The following is a 23,950-nucleotide window of genomic DNA, read 5'->3' on the forward strand; positions in this document are numbered from 1 at the left end:
CCCTATCAACTCATGCTATCAAATCATCCTTCAATCAATTTGAATGATGTCATATTCTCAAGCCAATGGGAACACCGTCATGAAGAGTAAGGTCCAATTGGGAAGCCAATCCTTGACCGTTAAAAAAAACTTATATGTGTTTTAACTGCGGTCATTTATGAACCCCTAGCGAAAAAGTCCGGAGAAAATATTAAAAAAAAGGCCCGCAGCAGCCTTAAAAAAGGAGGAGAAGCCGGGTCGGCGAGAAGGGGAAAGAAGCAATGTCGGGAGGGATCGCTCGCGGGCGCCTCGCGGAGGAGCGCAAAGCGTGGCGGAGGAACCATCCGCACGTCCGTATCTTTTTCCTCTGTCTCTGAATTTCTCTCTCTTACTCCCCTTTCTCTTTCTTTCGGTGTTTGATCGCCCTTCCTTTGGGTTCTTGACAGGGTTTTGTGGCGAAGCCTGAGACCTTGCCCGATGGCTCCGTAAACCTCATGATCTGGCACTGCACCATACCCGGCAAGCAAGGGGTAAGAAGTCGCCTCCTCATGTTTTATTGTTATACTTCGATCTTTTTTTTCTCTCCTGATTTTGTGAAGTTCGAACTGTTTTGGCTAATATTACAGTTGCTATGATCGGGGTTTCTTGTTGTCTTTACCTATGTGGTGATAGGGGTTTTTTTGTTGCCTTTACCGAATTGGCTTTGCAGCTGTCTTGAATTTCTGATGAGAGTGGTTTTTAGTGATATTTTACTGGTACTGATGGGTCGGATTAGGTTTACTGGTAAGATAGCAAGTGCGTGCTTTTCTGCCATCGGAGATTTTTTTTTGCTGATCTATATATATTTTTTGGTGTTTTAATTGAGTTTTGGGTGGGAAATAATTTAAACAATCGGAAGGTTTCTAGAGGTTTGATATTTGGGTGGCGGTTCTTTGGAGGTGTCGATCAGGAAACTGTTTGGATGGGCTAAGCCAAAAGGAGAAGGTTCGATGCACTAACCAGCAAGAAATCAAGTGGAAAAGATTTTTTTTTTAGGAACCGTTGTCACGAATGATTCTAGGAGTGACCATTCAGCGTTTATGGAGTCATGACTATGGAGGGAACATGCCGAAGCTGTCAGATATTACTGGAAAACTGTTGCTTTTCACAGACAAGCAGATCCGATCCCATAACTAGACCTAGTTAATTCGATCGACCTAATGAGAACAATAGGAGTATAAGGGGTTTACTCCTACTCAGATAAGTGATTTAGCTAATTGTCACTGAACCATGGGAATTTAACCATTCCCCCGCTTTTTTTTTTCCTTTCAATCTTCTTGATTTTCATCACCTTCAACATCTTTCTCTCCTTCGGCTGATGCATTCTGTGGCCAACTTTTGCATTGTTTCTCCATGGCCTGGGAGAGCTTAGCTCCACTAATGAATGGATCAATTTATTTCATAAATTTTTGAATCTATGGATCAAAATCATTAGCCAGATTCCATATATTGTGGGAAGAAAATGAAATTTCTAAGAATTTGTGATAGCTACTGTTATTTGCCACTGCAAGATGGCCTCTCATGGCATCTTCTATTTCTTCTTGCAAATTGGAAACTTGAAAGCAAGCATATTATTTATGAAATAAATTGCTTATCCTTGTGATAAACATAATAACTAGTCGAGTCCTTTATATTGAATGTAGAGCCAAAGTTGAGGTCCTCAAGATGATTTGAAGCATAAACATAAAATGCTGTTTCTTTGTGAAATTGTATGCATGCCTGCTAGAGTTAAGCTTCCAATATTTCTCCATTAGAACTCTTTTGGTGTGTCCTGCAGAAGTTGCACAGTATTAAGTTTTTGTTAATGGGCTTTTGGTAGATGAGATAACTTATTGTTGGCTGCCAAAAAACTTGGTCGATTAGGGATCCTTTGCAATTAAACACTTGAACAATGTAGGTCTGGTTAAGTCAACCAAGCATGATTAGGATGCTCTTATAAAAGACATGCTATGTTTACAAGGAGGGAAAATACTTTAGTTTGGGGTATTTTTCCTGTTTGTAAGATCTTTGCTTTATTGGTTATTAGATTGAAGAGCAGTAAGACTTTTTTTTTGTGTCTATATGTGACTTGGGTAGAGCAGGTCCGCATTTTTTGCAAGATAGGGTCATGGAGGGAAGGATTAGGAACAAATAAACTTAAGGAGATGGCTAGGATGTTGCTTGATACGGGATTTTGGGAACTCAGGGGGCTAAGGGGCCTAGTCTATTGTCGTCTGTTATTAGAAGTAGATAATGGGGTAGCTGTACGGACTGCAATACAAGCACTGCAGTTAACAGTTCTGCAGAGTATTAAAGCTAAGAGCTTTTAGTTCAGATGGATATATTTGGAGAGGTTTTCAACAAAACTTAGAGACTCTGGATTATTAACTCATCAGTATTGCTTGTATGTTATTCTTCTAGACTAGCTTCGGTTAACACATTTTTTTTATTTTTTATTTTTGGTTGGGGGGTAGGGTGGGGTTAGAGTATTGTGTATATGCTATCTTTTCTCTTTCTCCTAATTTTCCTCCTTTTCTTGAAGTAGCTATCTTATTGCTGCACAGCTAATGAGATAGATGTTCTTCCTTAATGCTATTTCTCTGTTTTTTTTTTTAAAAAAAAATTTAGTATACTTTTGTTGCATAAAGAGAAAAATCTCTTAGCCTACCTGTTGAGGGATGCACAAGGAGCAAACATCAGAATAGATGAAATATGCGAGTAAAGCTGCAGGCCTACTATCAAATTAAATTACATTTTACCAGTATATGAAACAACTACTCGAACAACATGCCTCAAAACCAATGTTAAATAATATGATCTTTAAGTTTTTACTACCTAAACAATTATCTTAGTAAGATTCAAATTTTCAGTATTATCCCTTATGTTTTCACTACTTATCAATGATTATGCAGCAACAATTATTTCACAAAATTCTTTTACATTAACATTTATATTGCAAGCAAATGTGTTACTAGATATTCAATTCATGAATAATTTTAATCCATTATCAAAGTTATGCTCCGATACTCCCATGAAGCTCAGCATGCCATTATCTTCTTGTTAGATAAAATTGATGTTCAATTTGGTCAGTTCTTATGAGCCTTAATTATATATATATAAAGCACTTTGTCCTAATGTTGCATATTTTTCATAGGCTAATGGCAGATGTAAGTAAACTGTGGGATTGCATCTTAACTTCAGTGGATTTCTTCTTGCTTTATTCTCTTGTAGTAATGCATTTTATGATCCTTTTAGGCAATAAACTTTAATGAAATAATTATTTTTCTATTGAAGTTCACATCATTCTGGTCTGAGCAAGCATCTTCTGATGGTATATGTTTTAGGCCTTAATAATGCATGTAAAGAAGATCTAGCTTTCATATTATTAGCCTGCTATTGTCTTTTATTTTATTATTGTCTATTTGAAACAGGTTTTGGTTTGTTGTGGCTTATCAATTCATGTGTCTATAGATATGTGTCAATAAACTTCAGAATGCAATGTTTGATGATAATGTGCTGATGGTCGTGTTAGGGAATATGCAGCTGCAAAGTTGGTAGGGGGTGTTCTGTGGCTGCTTGTATGAGTTGAAAGATAGAGACTTTATCATTGTATGAGAGAAAGCTAGTTCTTTGATAGATATTTTGCCTATTACGTAGTTGGCTCATGTAGGTTACTATACTGGCTCTTGAAGTGACATTCATCCCTTTGTGAACTATTGCTGAATTTTTTGATCAAGGCAAATTGTAGGTAATAAAGCAGCCAGCAGACAAGTAGGGATGGTGGAGTATAACCTTCCACTGTATACGAGGAAGGAACCAAAATGAAGAGTGAAGAAGGCAAGGAATGATTTGGAGGCATATACCACTTAACATCTTTTTAAGGAGGCTGAGTTGTTGACTTGTCCCTCAGATCAGACTATGATATTTAAATGATTGAATAGTAGTCTGGTTAAAGTTAAAGCGAGTTGTCAAGTTGACCTGGTTGCATGTTTTAGTGGGCCTTGTTTTGTAAGTGTGCTAGTAGCATTATGCTCTCCCTCCTTATTTATTTGCTTGAACCCTATAGTAGGATGGTTCTTTCCATCTAGAATTATGTTGAGGATGGACTGGGGTGTTCTAAGCACTAGAATATCCACTGAGCATTTACATGACCCAGTTTGTATTTGTTGGTTCAGCAAGGCTATTATTAGATGAAAACTTAAAGTTGTGGCTTGATCTCATTATCTGTAACTTGGGACAATATTGGGGAAACTGCAAGCTGCATAGAATACAGAAAAATGTTTGCATTATGCTGGTCAGCATGGGTTTCTTCCAACTATGAGTGAGTTTGCGTATAACTATCTATTAGAGGAGTGCTAGACCTACATTTTTATGTATATGAAAACTATCATGCTTTATGAATTGTGGCTGCCTCAAATTCTTTCTGGGGCCCCTATCAAAAGTATATGCATGGTTCATGTCCTATGTGGATGACTTTTTATGCATTAAGTGGTTAAAAATATATAAAAATATATAACTTGAATTGTCTACATAAATTTAAATTGATATCTGGTGTGAAGATATCCAAGCTTGATGAATTTTGATCTTATGTATTTTAAGTTTTATTGTTTGGTGCCAACAAGCGTCTGTAAAGAATCTAATAATCGTACCAGATATATGGCCAACAAGACTGGTGGCAAGATTATGGTGTCTTTAAAACCTCAAGAGGTAATTAGTGTGGAGGAAGGTTGTACTGTAGTTAAACTATATAGCTTCAATTGACGAAGAATTACAATGCTTCAAGCTTCCTAAGACTTGGAGGGCAGAAAGGGGGGATGCCTAACTTCCCGAGATCATTTGGATGAAAGTATCGTGCTGCTCAAATTAATTGTGAACCTGGCCTTTTAGTAGAAATAAATGGTGCAGAAGGATCCTAATATGACAAGTCTAGAACCTTTGGTGTACAATTGATGTAATTGTGCTGGTGATGGAGTATATGTTGCAGCAGTACTTAGCAGTAAGGTGTAGTTGTAGTAATTCAGCTTTAGTCATGTTATGCGTGGATTTTTCCTTTTTTTGGAGCTCCCTTCTACCAGCCATCTGGCATAAGCCAAGGATGTCTACAGTATCTGTTGGAGGGTTGACACCATGCACCATCCATTGGAGATAGACAGTATGTTGACAGTTGATCATAATATTTTCAATATTTACTTAGCAAAGCCTTTTGATTGGAGCTCTTTTATTGTCTAACTTTATCTTGATGAGTAGTTGTTTAGTTCAGTACTTGAGGCAAACATGATAATCTTGTTCTCCTTTGTTGTACTCTTCAGGTGTGCGTCGGTTACTGTTCTGATCATTTCATTATTTTGATAATGTCGACTAAAAATGTAGACATCCTTTAGTCTTGTGGTTGCTGGATTTTCTTTCCACTCTAGATTCTTTACAACACCATCGTCAAATATTTTTGTTTTTCCATTAATTTTTTTCCATTTGCTACATCTGCTACGACCATTTCCCTAATTGTCTTAATAGACATCATATTGGTGTCTAGAACTACAACGTTACTTTCACATGTTTCACTATTATGTACAAATTTCTTATCATTATTATCTGCATCCTATACTTAAAACTGACATTCTTGGGAAAGTATATAAACATAGCTTCCTTTCTGATCAAACATTTTGAATATTTTAATATTTATTTCCTTTGATTTGATCAAAGAGGATTATGATAGTGGATATGGCTGTTGAAAGGTTTGAAGGGTGTTGGATTTGTATGGCTACCCCAACGAAACAGGATAAGGACCATGAGCCTTGGCCAAAGGACATGCTTATTTCATAATGTGATATATTGGGTGCTACCATTTTCTTATTTTAGCTACTTTTCAATATTTCTTAAGTGACTATACATAGTTAAATGGAGTTTCTATGTTGGTTACAGCCATCGGTCACCTAGTCTTTTGGTTTGTTTAATAGCCAGGACTTTTATTTGGCAATCTGCATCTTTTGGATGTGTCAATAGTAAGAAAGAAAATTTCAATATTCAATTTGTGAAGCCTGCTGGCATGGTAGATTGTTCAGAATATATATATTATAAGTGAACCTTTGTAAATTACTTGGAATACTATCAATATTTCCTATGCAGGGAATAAGATAGCAGAGATGCACCGATTAATAGGAAAATAATAATATATTATAAGAAAAAATTGAGTACCTTTACTTGATCATGTTTTTCTTTTTGTTATTAATGTTTTCTCTTTCTGATTTAATTGTGCCATTCTCCTAACATGAAGAGAGAGAGAGAGAGAGAGAGAGAGAGAGAGAGAGAGTCCATGGGTAGAGAGGGAGTTGTGGGAGAGGTTATAATTGAAAGTCAATGAGGGGAATTTTATTAGGGTTTTGATGGAAGGGAGATTGGGCAAGTTGGAGAGTGAATTGGGGAGGGATAGAATGAGAGAAGCAAAGAAGAGAGTGATTAGACAGAGTGGGGCATTTATATGATGGAGAAAGAGAATATATGCTGGTGGGTTGGGTAATGGGTTATCAAGATATGAATGGAAGAGAGAATCTGATCCCATGTTAATTGGGATAATAAGGGAATAGAGAAAGAGATACAATGAGAGACAACAATAAGGTCTCTCTTTTGCAGATAACATGAAGAGAAAGCGAGAGAGGGCTTTTGTAGATTCGGATGTGGGTGCAATATATAGTTCTTTATTACCAGGTTTCCACATGATTAAAGTTGTTATGCTATAAAGTTCTTGTATGCCAGCTAGATAGTTTTTACTTTGGAGGGCAAATTTGCAGACCCACAGGCCCCAGCTTACCCTGTTTAATATAATGTGGATGAGTGATGTTTGTTAGAAACTTGTGACATGGTATCCAGTGTTGGGCACCTGATGCAATGACACTCAGACTTGAATTGTCAACTTGTAGACATTTCTTGCCATATATTGGATCACTCAAAAAGAAAGGCTTAGTAAAATAAAAATGATAATGCATCTGGTTTTTAACATTTGGCCATTTCTGATTTCTCAAAAATTCAAAATCAATTGCATTTTAATCTATGGAATTGTCAAAATATTTTGTTAACCTTTTTGCTTCTTCCGTTGGACAGTCATGTCTTTAGGGTTTAACAAATATCCTCAATATCCTAGAGATATTAGAATGATATCCATGAGTACCGCATTGATGTTAGTTGTTATTTAAATCTATGCTCTCATGTATATCCTTGTGATATGTTTCAGCAGATGGTGGCACACAATTTGAAATTTGAATGTTTGTGAGTTGAAATTTTGAATGTTGATTGTAGGGCCACGCTTGGTATTGCTTTTAAAGGGCTAAAAAGTACTTCGAGAGTTAGAAGCTCTTTTGGAAGATTTTGAAATATTTGGTAAAAATTTGAAATAGCTTTCCAGCTCCTCCAATTTTGAGCTTTTAGGCAAAAGTTCTACTTCAGATATACTGGGAGGTTGTTTTTTTGGATAAGAGACCTAGGTTCGAGTTTTGGTAATAATTTTTTTTTTAAATAATTTAAAAAAACATATAAGTTAACAATACTTTGTAATAACAGATTTTGATAGTGTAACATAATAATGATATAATAATAATATTATTATAAAATGATATTATATTAATATCATATTATTACCATCATTGTTATTGTACCATAATAATCATATTATAATAATATAATATTTTATACTATAATAAGATCTTAATATAGTACTTTTGTTATATAGTAAAATAATAATATCATGTTGTATCATAATAGTATTATAAAAATATTGTTATATTTTTATAGTAAATAAAAATTATTATTATTTATTATATTATGTATTTTAAATGTCAGAATAAATAATTTAAAAATTAAGAATATTTTATAATAATAGTATTTGATATTATAAATTGTAAAACAATTAAAAGCACTCTATAATATCCTTTATTATCATCTACTGATACTAAAAGCACTTTTTTAAGATTGGCTACCAAACAAATGTTAAAGTTTCATAGCCTTCAGAAGTGTAGTTGCCAAGTAGCAAGCAACTTTTTATCTAAAGCTCTATAGGTAAAAGCTTTACTACGTACAACAATGCTAAACAAGGCCTAAGTAATTTTGATTTTTGCCGGCAAAGGTGGACATGTCTCGGCATTTATACCGGGTTTCTTTTCTACATAAACGAGCATCAGCAGTGCTTTACCTATTTTGTGAACTGCTTACCACCTTTAGAGTTCCTACTAGAACAGGTGTAAGCTGAAAACATTCTCATTCAAAGCTTATATATATATATATATATATATATATATATATATATGTTCTTTTCTTATCAACCTACACATACATGTACACTCGCTTGCTCACTTGCCAGTTTTTCTTGCTTATAAATTGATCAATTCTAGTGAACTCACGGGGTAACACCTTTGGGCATTTAGTGTTAGCAGGAAGCAGCCTTTGCCGTACAGAAGCATTGAGTTATTTTTTTTACTGGAGTTTTTAGTTTTCAACGTGTGTGGTATCATATTTTATGGACCAAAATAAGATCAGAGAACATGGTCACATGCATGCATATATATCTTGCAAAATTGCAAGTGTATTGAGTAAAGGAAACTGTAAGTTCCTGGTAGCATGGTTTATCTTGGTAAAACAAATGTATGTAACACTATGGACAGAAGATAGAAGCCTTTTTGGTTCAGACATTTGGGCGACAGGTCTTTGATCATGGAGATGGATCCAAGTGTTGCTATGCATCTGGAGCTGATGTAAGAGCTGACTGGGAAAAAACATTTCAATGTAGGTTTTCTAATGGGGAATTGATGGAAACACTCCGAATATGTGGCAGAGAAACAAACACAAGCAGAGCGCATTAATATGCAAAAATCGGCATTCTGATATTAGCTTGCAGCAAATATCCCTAAACTGCAAGATAAATTGTCAGTTATGGAAGCATACTACAACTGAATGCGTCATTTGACTGTAGTTTTCTTGATTAAGTGCATGTGTTACTATTTCCTTGTGGCAGACAAGCAGTATAGGCATTCCTAAGAACTTTTTTTGATAATTGTCTAAGTCTTGACAACTAGAGACATGAAAAATACACTTCTTGGGTTCATATTAGTAATCTCGTTAGTTGTATGGATGCCACCAAACAAGAGTTATTTGAACTATGTGTAGTCACACAAGACTTAGCAGTTGATTGGGGGAGTAAATTTGAGCATTTGCTGCTTGATACAAAACATGCGCACCGTAGCCCCTAACCTCCTGGTAGGAGAGGTATCTTTTCCTGAAAATGTCAAATAAGGGGATTGTATAGTCCAAGTTGAAGATAGGATATTCATGATGAAGCATAGGCAATTTGGGCAAAGGAATTTTGATTTTTAGTTAGTAGAAGTCATGTATCTAAGTCATTAGGAGAAATCTAGATTTTCTTATTTTCTAGATATTTTCGTACTTAATTTTGGGCCTAATTTTGTAATATGTTTTGGAGCCATTTTTTGAGTAGGACTATCATGGAAGGGTCCTACTTGGATCCTAGTTTGATTAGGAAACTTTAAGATATATAAGGATTGTGTTTTGAAGAGATTTTCAGGAATTTTATGTGGGGTCCTACTGTGTTACAAATTTCATTGTTTTAGGAAAGCGTTTGTTAGGAAATTGTAGGGAAGAGTTCTTGTTCTTTTAGAAGTCCTATTTTAGGAGTACTAAGGCATTCTAACTTTTATAAAGGAAGGGTTTGTTGTAAACTGAGTTCAGTAGTGCATAGTTTTATGGAAAAAAAAATCTAGTTTGTTTCTATATTCCTTCCAGTTTATTTCTTTTCCTTTGGTTGTTTGCTTCACCCCGAGGCTTGTTTTTTGCATCTAGGGTGTTACATTCCCGTTATGCAGATTTTTCTGCACCTTATCTTGATGTTTCATTTCTGATCTGAAAACACAGACCTTATAAGTTGTCAGAGGACTGGTCTAGCGCCAGATTGGTAAGAACATGAAAGAAGTCTGAGGCTGTAAATTGAATTGCCAGTCAGCCATTATTGCAAGAAGCTATAAATAGATAGGATGATAGTAGGAAAACTTAAAAAAATGTAAAAATTGGATGAAATTTTGTAATAATAAAAATATGGATTTTTTTTGCATGAATATCCTTCTAAAAATTTAAATTTGCGTGAATACCCTCTTAAAATTTATATTTATTTCTGTACCCTCATAAAATACTATTTTTGCACAAATGCCCCTAATATAACAGTTCTTCTAACACCGTTAGTAAAAACCATATTTATTTTAATTAAAAATAAAATAGAATTTTAAATTATTTTTTTGTCCTCCATCGCGATCGTCTTATAAATGTTTCTTTTCGTACATCTACCTATTAAGGATATTTTAGTCATTTTAATTTAAAACCGTTAATTTTTTAATGGCATTAGATGGTGTGGGTACATATGCAAAAACAAAGGTAAAAAAGGTAGAATAATAAAACAAGTGTTTTCCGAGGGTATACACGCAAATATCAATTTTGGGAGGGTATTCATGCAAAATTTGATAATAAGGAGGTATTCATGTAAAAAATCCTAAAAATATTTATGTATCATCTATAAGACAAAAATGATAAATTATGAAAATTTATCATGCGTGCATGCATATGCGACTATGCAAATATGTATGTGCATATATACTTTGTATGGTCCAACAAGCCACTAGCAAAGGCTGTTTGGAAGGTTGAAGCTCTTGCTTCAGTTGTTTGAACAAATTTATCATGAGTCAAAGTTGTGAGGTGACCCAACCCTCAATAGCTAGGGGTGATGAGTTGGGCTGGTTAACCAGGCTGACCTGCCAGGATATTGAAAGATTGATAGAAGAATCAATTATCTGAATAGCAGACGTTATAATCCCTAATGATGAGGAATCTTTGCTGGAGCCACAGAAAAATTCTTATATCAGAAGTTAATGGCAATAAGAAGAATAAATGCTCTGAAGGAGGAAGAGTTTATCCTCTAAGCTGAAAGATGTTGCAGATTTTTTGCAAGGGGCTGTTAGAGATCAATGTGGAAACTCTGCCTGTCGTTGGGTCAACAGGAATATGCTGAGTTAGTTTTACAATGTTTTGCCAAGAGTGGGAATAATGAATAGTCTATGCATGTGGAAGGATTCATTTAAGATTCACAGTGGGTGGGTGAAATATAACTACTGGTGCATCAATTATGTTTTCTTCTTCAAATTGTTAGATCTTCCTGTTGAGAGGCATTTTAAGGTGTCCATGCTACTGTTTTATTTCTTAAGTAAGATCTTTTGACAACATATATTTTTGTTCCTTTTCTGGATGTAGAGTGCTTTTGAGATATAGCTTTGATGGCATTTTAATCTTCTGCTTCCTACCAAGTGATATTGTAGGTCTTTCTGCTTTCTAATTGTTAACTCTCCCCTAACACTTCCATTGGACCTGATGCCATTGCTACCTTTCTTCCTGCTTAGTGAACCTTTATTGAGAGAATTAAATGGAAGCATGAATGCCCTAATTTTTGATGCTGCAGACTGATTGGGAGGGTGGTTACTTCCCTCTGACACTCCATTTCAGTGAAGACTACCCCAGCAAACCTCCCAAGTGCAAGTTCCCGCAAGGTTTCTTCCATCCAAATGTCTACCCTTCTGGAACAGTATGCCTATCAATTCTTAATGAGGACAGTGTAAGTGAATAAGCCATGAAGCCAGCTTCAGACCATTGTCAATGTAGTTTGATCACAGTGTTGGATCACACAATTGTTATTTGCAGGGTTGGAGACCAGCCATCACTGTGAAACAAATTCTTGTGGGAATACAGGACTTACTTGATCAGCCAAATCCTGCTGATCCTGCCCAGACTGATGGTTATCACCTATTTATCCAGGTCTGTGGATTAATAACTCATCTTTGAGTACATTGGCAGCTTCAATTGTTTCTATTGATGCATCAATTTATATGAACTATTGAATTTGCAGGATCCAGCAGAGTATAAGAGACGGGTTCGACAGCAGGCCAAGCAGTACCCCCCGCTGATCTAATATTGCCCTAAAGTGGGGAGTTGATGTTGCGCATCTGTCAATACTCGTATACTTTTCTTTTGTTTATGCCTGTCTGGACTGGACCATAAATGTTAAATTTGGTTGCCAACACCTCTGTTATATCAACTTGCTTGTTCGGTTTGGTTCAAACTTTTACTGATATCGTTGTTCATGGTGTTTATAAAGAGGTTCATCTGTGATTCTAATGTTATTTTGATGCAGTTGGTTTGCTTGCTGCATTTTTTAGTTGGCATCATTATGGATTGATGATTAGGAAAATGAATTAAGAAATTGGCAACCACATTCAGAGAACCACCCTCTCAGGAGTCAGTACCCTTAGCTGAACTATGACCCATATGATAATTTGACTTTTATCCTAGACATTGATTCCTGTTTTCACAGAATCATCTTTCGAAGTCATCGCCCTGGACGGTTCACAGAAAATAGTACACTGATTGTCGGTTGATGTTAGCATCATGGTCATTGGGAATGGGCTGAATGATTTCAAGGCATTAAATATCATCTGTTCAGGAGCAAGATGGACACTGTTATCTAGACATACAGCCCCCCCCCCCCCCCCCCCCCCCCCCCCCCCCCCCCCCCCAAAAAAAAGGGGCATCAAGGATGAAATGTCAATTAAGTTCATGAAGTTTCTGGCATTTAAAGTTGATTACTGGTTGCTTTAACCTTCTTTAGAATGGAGTGTCAGCCTTCCAAGCCAGCTACAAAACTTCCATTTCGAGCACCGAAGTATTCTTAAAGCTAGTTTGAAGACTTGGGGAGGTCGAAATGGTTACTAGTCCAAGAAATCAATCTGATGAGGTTTCTCCTATAGATTGGTGAAAGTCATCTGCAAGTTCACTAATTGGTGAAAGGCTGCTTAGATTATATATTTTATGGAATAAGTTTGTTGGTGACATTCCAAATGCATATATGATGACATTCTTGCAACTTAGGGGTGCTCCAAGCAATGATTCAATCGGGTCATTTAATACAAGTCGTATCTCTTGAAAGGTCTCATAATGATAATCCCCAATCCAAGCTAAGACAATAACATTCAGAGATATGTGGTTGCCATGATTCTACCATATCAAGTATTTGCTCTGTCACATAAGCTACATGTCTCGTCAGCTAAGAATCTACATATCAAGATTTTACACACGTCATCCATCTAAAAAGTGATTTGGGTTTGGAATGCATCGTAATATATTGTCTCCTGTATATCATCTATACACGCATGTATTTGCGGAGCTTCCATTAAGCCTCTGAGCAGGATTAAAACACAATATTTTCTGATATCGTATTAAGAAATACTGGAGCCCGTGGTTGCATATTTGTTTAACTTTTGGCAATTCTGTGCCTCTTAGGATGACTCTCGTAATCAAACATGTTATATAAGGTACGGAGGTAGCAGGAATAGCTAGTCTTTGAAAAGTTGAATACTCAAATTATCGAGTATCTTGAGTTTGATGGTAATGGCCACTGCTTTACAAATATCAAAATTTCATGGTGGCAATAGCAAAACTTGAAAAATAGGGTCCACAAATAAAGTCCACCACATCAGGAAGTCAAAGTCGAACCAAATGCTGGTATTTTTGAGGTCTTAACTTATTTGTACAATATTCAACTAAGGTGGTCTTTTTTTTAAAAAAAAATATGTAACTTTTGGAGATTTATGATATGGCATCATCTTTTAACGGTGTAGCACAACAAGTGATCAGAGTTAAATTCCATCATTTGAGCCTCAAAATAGGCCGATCAAGACAAAAATTTTTTTTCTAGGTTTTGACCGAGTAGATGACCCCATCAAAAAAGAATTAGATGGAGAGGCTGAAAACAAAATCGATGTAAAAGTCGAAAACTATAGAATTTTGGAATTTTAGCCTTATCATAATTATTTCCACTAGTCATAATAATTGTATTCTTTTTCAATTAGAAGAGAAATCTAGCTAAATTATGTAAAGACGGATCTTACTTGTATAAATAGAAATTTTGTAACTCTGTTTGATTATTCATCGATGAAAGAAAAGAAGGTCTAAACATAGATTTCGCCATTGTTTTATTTTTTGTTTTTTTTAAAAGAAAAATAGTTTGGACAACCTAAAAGACAAAAGAAAAACCAAAGAAAGCCCCTTAGACCCTTAACCCCATTTTTAAGAAAAGAAATTAACTTTCTTATAGTTCTAGTTTTCTTTATGTTTGCTGTCAACAAATTTCCAAGAGTTTCGAGTCCTTGATTCTCATTTCTCGCTCAAATTGGGCACTTTTCTTCTGTTCTTTTTTGGACTGCTCTCTTTATTTCCTGCTTACATGTTGCTGTCGTTTATAACATCCATTTATGCAGGAATAAAATCATCATAAATGAATAAATGCATATGTTGCTTTTTAAAACATTACTGAACTTTCACTGTACAGATGGCTTACCACGTAGCACTGTTTTGAAGTGGTAAGATTCTTTTGCGGTATGACACCAGCCTTCCATTATGCCCCATGGCATGGCAGCTTGGCAGCCCAAAAACCTGCAATAACACAGCTGGAACCTTGTACTTCTTTGCTTTTTTTCTTTTTTTGCTGAAAAAAAGGGGTCCATCACGACCATTCTATCATAACGGTTCATTGGACGCATGACTATTGACTGCATCTACGAAGAGCGACGTTACCGAACGTCAGACGTAGCCCGCATCCATGCCGTATGGCCGGGAAAGGGGGAAGGCGCCTGCAAGTTGTAACATCAAGCACTTGTTTTAGGTTTACAAAGTGACTGCCTGATATCCGAACCATAGGCGACACGGTACGGGAGATCCAACGGTCGATGTGAAAGGACTTCAATAGATATGATGTGACATGTGGTCTCATGCCACGTATTAGGGATGGGTCCCTGGCTTCCTGCTTTGGTATTGCGCCTCCTTGTGGTCCGATATCGCCGTGGCCAGGTAGGCAATTTAAAAGGACGATCTCATAGAAGACCTCTCAAGAGCTGCACTGTTATTTATGTATATCGAGGAGAGTAAAAGGAAAAGGAAAAAAAAAAAATCAGCATTGCAGACTCTTGGGGAACTTTCCGTTCCTACTCATGCCAACTTTTATGTACGTGGAGGAAAAAAACGAAACTTTGCTATGAGCCCATCTTCGTTAAGGACGCCGTCCAGAGGCATCATGAGTACTGTTAGGGTGAAAAATGAGTCTAATGATAGAGCATAACCTCATTGATCAAACTCAGAACTGAGTAAGCTAATGTGATGTTCCACATGGTTGTAAAGGCGGCCCAATACATTTAGGAGCCTAAGACGAGCTCACTGGAAAAGACTTTTTTTATTTATTTAAATGATAATTTTTTTTTAATAAATATAAAATACTTTATAATTTTATTTAAAAATAATCCGTCTAGTTTTTTGAGATGCAAAATTACTAATTAAACTTTTATACCCAAGATCCATTAAAATACTATTTTCAATCGATAGTATAGCTAATTCATTTAATCTTTTTTGTATCATAGTTGATCGTAAATAAGATTTTATTAACTTTAATTTTTTGGGGCCGTAGATAAAGATGGTTAGGCATGAGATTTAAGCAATAGAGAAGAAACAGAAAAGAAGAAAAAAAATTTGACACGGAGAAGGTAAGGAACTTTGAATACTAGTGAAATCAGTTCTAGGAATCATTCCTTGGAATAGTTTGTGCCAAATCCATGCCCTGCGTACTGTACTAGTCAAGCATATGGTAACATGAGTAAAGAATTCTCAGTGGAATGTGTTTTAGTATGTTTATTCTCAAAGTGATTGCTATATTGACAATTTGACATTCTAGACTTTTTTAAATTTAATGAGCTAAAACATCTCAACCTTCATTTGTATTCTGTGGATGTCAGTACTTTCATTCTCAAAGTGATTGGTATATCGGGACTTTTTGAAAGTTAATGAGCCGAAGCATCTTAACTTTCTTTTGTAGCCTATGTTATCTTGGCAATTTCTTTCTCTATGATTATCTTAGAGTTTTTCTTTAGCAATTTGGTAGGATATAGGTGATTTTAGCAGCAGCATGTGCAGGGTTAAAACTAGGATCATGGCTTAAAATTACTGGAATGAACATTATGTACTGAAATTATTCCAATATTTGAGAAATTTCCAGCTTGCTGTGATCAAAGTCATTTGTCAAATCTTCATAGGGATAGGGTCATAGGTACATTGTCATGCATCACCTCACAAATTATTTGCTTCAACTAATACTAATCCATTAACTGTGAAAATTAAGAGTATGTTTGTATGTGTGATGGATATGATTTGAACTAGACAAATGAGAATAAAAATATGACAAAACATGACTAGACCAACTTTGTTTTTTTCTCAGCAGCATGAGGTTCGAAGTTGAATTATTTGAAAATGCATCTCGAACTCTCTATGAAAATAGAAAAAAAAAAATTGCTATTGTGCCTAGAAATATTTGTAAAAGATTCTAGAATGAAAGGATTGGCGAATATATTCACTGAAAAATATTTCAAAGCTTAGATTAACTAAAAAATTGGATTAGCGGGGCTTTGTGGAACCAGGCAGCCCAACGCTCATTACCACGCCAAGATTAAACCACACAATATAATATAAAAAAAAAAAGGAGGAAAAGCTAATCAACCACAAACAAACAAACAAAAAAACTAGAACAAGATTAGAGATCAAAAAAGAAAAGAGACCAGCACTGTTGGAGCCTTGGACATAACTACCTGTGGACTGTGGTTCGGACCGTCCAGTCAATCGGAAGGTGGGCCAGGTGGCCGCCCGCCGCCGTCAAGGTCCAGAATGGCAGTCGGCACTCGGTAGAACCAGAAGGACAGTGGCAGCCGGCGGGTTGCCGGGTTCTTGCCTTCTTAGAGCCGAAGGACGGTGGACTGTGGACCGCTGACGAGATCGAGAGGAGCAGAGGAGGATTAGACTTTAGAGCGGAGCCGCGGAGGCCGGAGCCCGAAGGTCGGAGGAGCCGAGGAGGGCTGGAGAGGAGATCCGGACTTCTAAGCAGGGGCGGCCCTCAAGTCGTCAACGGTCGAGCCAGGATTTCGAGAAGGAAGGGCCGAAGAATTGACTAGAGTCTAGGGGGAGAGGAGCACTAAAGAAGCCGAGAAGGTTTAGCAAAAAAAAAAAAAACACCGACAGAGAAGGGGGGAGAGAAGGAGGGAGTAGAAGTTCGTTGTTTGTCAATTGTCATAGTCGTTGCCCGCCTGTAACCCTGTTACCTCACCTCAGTCACCTATAGCCGCCGGGGATGCACTATAGCGGCGGTAGCTCATTGTCCTGCACTCCTGCTAGCTTTTGGATGTGAAAGCTGTGCAGCGTTAAGCAAAAAAAAAAAAACACTATGTAGCGTGGTAGAGCGGGGCCTTTCTTGGGCCGGGGGCCTTAGGCGACTGCCTCAGTTGACTAATACTCGAGCCAGCCCTGCATGGTTGAATCAAACTCACCTCGATCATGAAGAGGAGCTAGACAAACAAACTAGAAGACCTCCGAGGTTGCATCCGATATGAAGTTATGCAACTTGGGTGGATACTTTTCTAGCTCAGTGCCTACCTCAGGACGACTTGAGTTCTCTTATCTCGACTGGCGATTTTTTCGCTATGTGCGAAAGTGTTATGTGGTTTGGGCCTTTTTTTCTTTTGGTCCAAGCCCATAAGGGCTCTTTAAATCATTTTAAGTCCAACTTTAAAGCTTGGGCGCCGAATTTTTCTAGAAAGAAATAGAAGCACGAAAATCCAAGTAGAAAAAAAGGAGAGAGAGCTCTTTGTGTGGGAAAGTAGCTAGAGTTTGGGGTGAGCTTGTTGGTCCTACTCTTATATTCATTGATACTCATTGAAGCTTATATTTTTAAGGGTGTATTGGAGTTTCTTCCAACAAGTAGTTTCAAAGATTTGGTGTTGGAGTTGGCTTGTTCAAGCTCATGAGGAAACCCTTGTCTTTCTCCTCTTTTTTTTTGTTGTGTTGGCTCAAGTGATATATGTTGACACTTGAGTAGAAATGATTGTAATTTGTTTATTATAGTAGAAGTTTGATCGGAGCATGACCCATGGATATAGTCTATATGCCAAACCACATTAAATCAGGAGTCTCTTGTGTATGCCTTTTTTTTTTTTGGTAAACCGGCTTCTCACTACATACGACGATGAGAAAGCCCAGAACTATCGCAAAGTAAAACACGATCTAATGCCTGCGGCACATGATCGGAGAGACCCCAAAATATAAAACCAGAATGGTGGGCTGCATAGGAGGCGACCCAGTCCGCAGCCCTGTTCGCCTTCCGAAACACATGCGAAACTTGAAGTAAATCTAACTCCCAGGGCCGGCTCGAGCCTTAGGCGACTAAGGTGGTCGCCTAAAGCCCCCGGCCCCAAAGAAGGGCCCCACGGCCACCGCGCCGCACTGCGTCGCTGCCCAAATAAGACTCCGCTGCGCTGCACCGCAGTTTTTACGGCACTGATGGCAGGGCACTGTAGCAGTAGCTACCGGCCTACTGCCTACGACGATGGACGGGCGACACTGGTGAGGTAACAAGCTACGACAAGACAACGGACGAGTCTCCCCCTTCTCAGCTTCTCTACTTCTCTGCTAGTGCTTTTTTTTTGCTTCTGAACTCTTCTCGGCTTCTTCTCTCCCCCCACCCCGGTCCCCACTCCCCACTCCCCACTCCCTAGACCCCCTTCGACCCTTCCCTTCTCTGACTTCCTTCTCATTAGTCATCCCGAGCGGCGATGATCGAATCCATCCACCCTTTGCCCCTTCGGAGTCCGGAGAGAAGTCTATTGATCAACAGATCAAGTCCTCCTCTCCTCTTCTCCTCCGCTCTAATCCTCATTCCTCCATTCCTCCTCTCGATCTCGTCATTCGTCTCCGGCTCCAAGAAGGCAAGAACCTGTCATCCCGCGGCTCCATTCCTCCTTCACGGCTTCACCTTCTGTTCGTTCTGGTTCTGCCGTTCCGGTTCTGGACCTTGACGGCGGCCACCTCCCGACTCCCGATTGATTGGACCACAAGCCGGTAAGCCCTAAGGCCCCTAACTCCTAAGTCCTAAGGCCTCCTCCCCGGAAGCCGGAAGAGTGAAGACCTTCTTCAGTTCTTCCCCGGTTGATTTAATCCTGCATTTTGAACCAATTTTATTTGGATCGACTGATCTTTTTTAATCTGACATATGAAAGAGTACACATAACAATTTTATCTGAATAGGGAACTTGGTAATTATCATTTTTTTGAGGCTATTTTGGGTAAAAATTGGAATAGTTGGAATCCTATTGAGAATTATCATTTCCACTATCCCTGCAAACTTTGATCGTTTGAGAAAAGTGCTCATAGTTCCATTTTCTGTCTTTACCTGGTTTGCTTTTTGTTGCTGAAAATTCATTAGCATTGCATTGGTTCCAGGGGAGTATTTATTCATTGATAACTGAACACCTGTCTTACCGATCAACAAGAGATGACCTTAATAGCTTCTGCTCTGAGCCTCTCGCCTATCATTTTCATTATTGATCGGTATTATTCAATCCATATGATGGAAATTTAGTTTTCATCTTTCCATTTTACCAGCTGATTGTCTCATGTCCAGCCACTTGTTTAGATAATAATGCAATTACTTCATGCTTTGTTAGAAGAAGGATTTTATGATACGCTTGATTGTAGCTCATTTGCTTGAATATCTTCCTCTGCCCCCCAATCACCCCACCCCCCAACAAAAAAAAAACACAAAAATATAGGCATTGGTCCATATGATTGTGCAATCAAATTTTAGAATTCCTGAAAGATTGTGTAATTAATTGTATGATTGTTCTGTAATGTTCCTTGTATTTCAGCCCCGGGTATTAAGCTTGGCATTAAGCATATGAAAGCTTGTTGCCTGTTGTAATTTCCAGAACATGATTTCATTTTAAAAAAAGGGTTTCAGTTGCTGAATTTAGGCATATTCAGATATCTAATTTAGGCATCTGTCTGTTGTTTATTGATCTGTTGGGGCAATTTATAATTACTTCCAAGGACTGGCTTAACTTGTATTCTCTGTTTTTCTGTCTGCTTATATTATTGATAATTTGATACTCTGTTGTTCAAGCCATAGTTTCTTTCTTTCCATTATTTAAAAAGGCAAGCTGGAAGTAGTTGGAATTTTTTTTTTACAACATAGGACTTTATTCAGAAAGCTAGTAGCTACAAATGATGAAATGAACAATCAATAATAACAGCGCCAAAATGCATTAAACGGTTAAATGTAGTAGCACCTCCCCAGATTGCCTATGAACTGTTGCCAAGTATGTCCCAAGAGGAGACCATCGGACAAAACTCTCTGTTCAACTCAAAAGTTTGATTAGCAATTTTGCATCTCAAAAAGCTAGACGGATTATTTTTAAATTTTTTAAAGTATTTTGCACTTATTAAAAAATTATTTTATTATTGTTATTTTTTTAAAAAAGGCCTTATTCGGTGAGTTCGCCTTAGGCCCCCAAATGCATTGAGCCGCCCCTGCTAACTCCTCCCCCATGCTCCCCTTTGATCTGTTTGATGTTTTGCCACTTAGAATCAGTCCATTCATTTTGTTTGCCTAGCATTGGTATTTGTGGTGACTAACTTTTATAGACTTTGTATTCATAAACTTACACTTAGTTGGCCATATTTGGTTGAGTTTGTGATCTCACCAAGTGAGGGAGTGTTTTCCCTATAAGTGGTATCAGAGCAAGGTTGTATGGCTTGCGGTTGACTTGTGCTTTGAGATGGAAGGTCTTTTTAGTACCATGATTAAGCTTATAAACATAAATTAGTTGATTTGAAAATCAAAAATAGAAGACATTCTTTATTGCAAGTATTTGTATGAGCCCGTAGAGGTTGAAACGGCTAGGCCTAAAGACTTAGATGATAAAGCTAGGCAAAAGTTGCATAGAAAGGCTATTGGGATAATTAGGCAATAGTTGTATGATAGTGCTTTTTATTATGTGTCTAATGAAACCGATGCTCATGAGTTGTGGAAGAAGCTAGAGGCTAGATATGAGCAAAAGACTGCCAGAAACAAAGCATTCTTAATTAGCAAGCTTGTGAATATGAAGTTTAAAGAGGGTTGCCCCCTTGCCGATCACTGGAATGAATTTCAAAGTGTTGTGAATCAATTGAGTACAATGAAATTGGTACTTGAAGAAAAGTTGCAAGCTTTGTTGCTATTGAGTTCTTTTCCGGATAGTTAAGAAACATTGGTTGTCACAGTTAGTAACTCTGCTCCAGGTGGTGTATTGTTAATGAGTCAAGTTACCAGTAGCTTGTTTAATGAAGAAACAAGAAGAAAGTTAGCAGGTACAGATAATACACAAGCTCTTGTCATGAGAACAGGGGTAGAAGCAAGAATAGAGAACACAAAGCTCGCAATAAATTTAAGAAAAGATCTCGTCTAGAAAAAAGTTTGGTGAAAAAGGCAAATATTTTCATTGTAGTAAAGTGGGGCATATGAAAAAGAATTGCTATGTATGGAAAGCACAATAGAAGGAGACTAATACACAAAAGAAAAAAGATGACAAGAATACAACAGCTACTTGCTCAAGTGAAAAAACAGTGGTTCTTACTTATAAAGAGGATGAATGTATACATGTTGGTAAAGAGTTGAGTGGGTTGTTGATACCGGAGCTTCCTGCCATTCTACTCCTAATAAGGAGTTCTTCACTTCATACAAGAAAGGAGACTTTAGAAATGTGAAGATGGGCAACGAGAGTTATTTGAGATTGTGGAAATTGGTCATGTTTGTATTCAAACCAATGTTAGGTGTACTTTGACTTTGAAGAATATGCGCTATATTTCCGATTTGCGCCTTAATCTTATTTTCGTGAATGCCTTGGATAGGCAAGGTTATATGAATTATTTTGATGATGGAAAATGGAAGCTTACTAAAGGGTTACTTTTGGTAGCTAAAGCAAAGTATTGTTACATTCTTTACAAGACACATATGAAGATGTGTAGAGATGACTTGTATGTTACCGAAGATGAGTCGTCTCCAAGCTTGTGGCACAAGAGGTTGGCTCACATGAGTGAGAAAAGATTGCAAATTTTAGCAAAGATGTCTCTCATTTCCTTTGCTAAAGGTAAAACTCTAAACTCTTGTGATCATTGTCTTTTTGGCAAGCAACATAGAGTTTCTTTTGCTAAATCTTCTTTAAGGAAATTCAATCCTCTTGAGTTGGTTTACTCTGTTGTTTGTGACCCATTGAGGTGGAGTCCTTGGGTGGCAATAAGTATTTTATCATAATTATTGATGATGCATCAAGAAAGGTGTGGGTATATTTGTTGAAGACAAAAGATCAAGTATCTCGGTTATTTCAACAGTTTCATATCATGGTTGAAAGAGAGACAAGAAAGCCATTGAAGTGTCTCCATAGTGATAACTGGAGAGAGTACATATCAAAAGAGTTCTGAAGTTACTGCTTCAAGCATGGTATTAGGCATGAAAAGACTGTTCCGGGTACACCACAACATAATAGGATGGCGGAGAGGATGAACCGTACCATTGTAGATAGAGTCAGATGCATGCTAAAGATGGCTAAGTTACCTAAGACATTTTGGGGTGAAACCGTTCTCACTGTTTGTTACTTAATAAATAGATCTTCCTCAATTCCTTGGAGCTTTGATATTCTAGAGAGAATATGGAGTGGAACGGATGTTTTCTATTCGCATTTGAAGGTATTTGGGTGCAAAGCCTTTGCACATGTACCTAGGGAGCAAAGGTTGAAGTTTGATGATAAGACACTTTCTTGTATCTTTGTTGATTATGGCAATGAAGAGTTTGGATATAGATTATTGGATCCAGTGAAGAGGAAGATTATCAGAAGTAGAGATGTGGTCTTTCATGAAGGCCAAATCTTTGAAGATACTGAAGTGGTTGAGAAATCTAAGAATGTGGTAGAAGGTGTTGTCGATTTTGCACCTATTCCATCTCCTTTGCAACATACTACAGATCGGGGAGAGGTACAAGATGAATCTAGCAGATATAAGGTACCAAAAACTAGTGGAGTAATATGTTAGAAATGGGTATGGATAATGATGAGATGCTTAAAGATGAAGTTAGTGAGCGAAGGGAGCAGTCTACTCAACAAAAAAATGCAGAATCTCAGGTCAGAAGATCTACTAGAGAGCATAGACCATCATCAAGATATCCTACTTTAGAATACATTATGTTTACTAGTGAGGGGGAGTCGGAGAGCTTTCAAGAAGCGCAATCTCATGAAGATAAGGTTAGTTAGATGAGAGCTATGTAAGAAAAGATGAATTTTTTGCTAAAAAATGACACTTATTAGTTTGTGGAGCTCTCTAAAGACAGAAAAGCATTGAAAAATAAATGGGTGTTCAAGTTGAAAAAGGATGGCAATAGAAAGCTAGTGAAACACAAAGCCCAGTTGGTTATTAAAAACTTTGGTCAAAAAAGAGGCATTGACTTTGATGAGATTTTTTGTGAATATGAGTTCTATCAGAGTTGCCTTGGGTTTGACAGCTAGCATGGACCTTGAACTAGAGCATTTAGATGTTAAAACTGTATTTCTTCATGGTGATTTGAAGGAAGAGATCTACATGGCTCAACCTAAGGGGTTTGAGGTGAAAAGTAAAGAGCACTTAGTTTGCAAGTTGAAGAAAAGTCTTTATGGGCTTAAGCAAGCACCAAGGCAGTGGTACAAAAAGTTTGACTCATTTATGGTCGATCATCAATATAAAAGAATAGATGTAGATCATTGTGTTTACTTCAAGAAGTTTAGTGGGGGAAATTTTATTATCCTTTTTCTCTATGTAGATGATATGCTTGTCTTGGGTCAAGATGCAAAAATAATTGAAAAATTAAAAGAAGCTTTATTTAAGTCTTTTTATATGAAAGATTTAAGTACAGCACAACAAATTTTGGGCATGCAAATTTATCATGACAGGAAGGCAAAGAAATTCTGGTTGTCACAAGAAAAATATGTTG

At 37.2% G+C, this 23,950-nt stretch overlaps 1 protein-coding gene across 1 annotated transcript; it reads left to right on the forward strand.

Moving 5' to 3' along the window:
• Window positions 1-175: 175 nt before the first annotated feature.
• Window positions 176-12,215, forward strand: LOC103702696 (SUMO-conjugating enzyme SCE1-like). The gene is made up of 5 exons (XM_008785232.4): window positions 176-329; window positions 426-509; window positions 11,498-11,650; window positions 11,737-11,850; window positions 11,942-12,215. The coding sequence occupies exons 1-5, from the start codon at window positions 261-263 to the stop codon at window positions 12,002-12,004; spliced, it is 483 nt and encodes a 160-aa protein (XP_008783454.1). The 5' UTR covers window positions 176-260; the 3' UTR covers window positions 12,005-12,215.
• Window positions 12,216-23,950: the final 11,735 nt, after the last annotated feature.

This window comes from Phoenix dactylifera, chromosome 3 (genome assembly GCF_051530095.1).
Source record: "Phoenix dactylifera cultivar Ajwa chromosome 3, Ajwa_hap1_PhDact_Kaust_v1.1, whole genome shotgun sequence".
Classification (NCBI taxonomy): Eukaryota; Viridiplantae; Streptophyta; class Magnoliopsida; order Arecales; family Arecaceae; genus Phoenix; species Phoenix dactylifera.

Coding starts and splice junctions, on each gene's coding strand:
- LOC103702696 (XM_008785232.4), top strand. CDS start 261: ATGTCGGGAGGGATCGCTCGCGGGCGCCTCGCGGAGGAGCGCAAAGCG. Junction 330..425: donor GGCGGAGGAACCATCCGCAC/GTCCGTATCTTT, acceptor GGTTCTTGACAG/GGTTTTGTGGCGAAGCCTGA. Junction 11,851..11,941: donor GTTATCACCTATTTATCCAG/GTCTGTGGATTA, acceptor TTGAATTTGCAG/GATCCAGCAGAGTATAAGAG.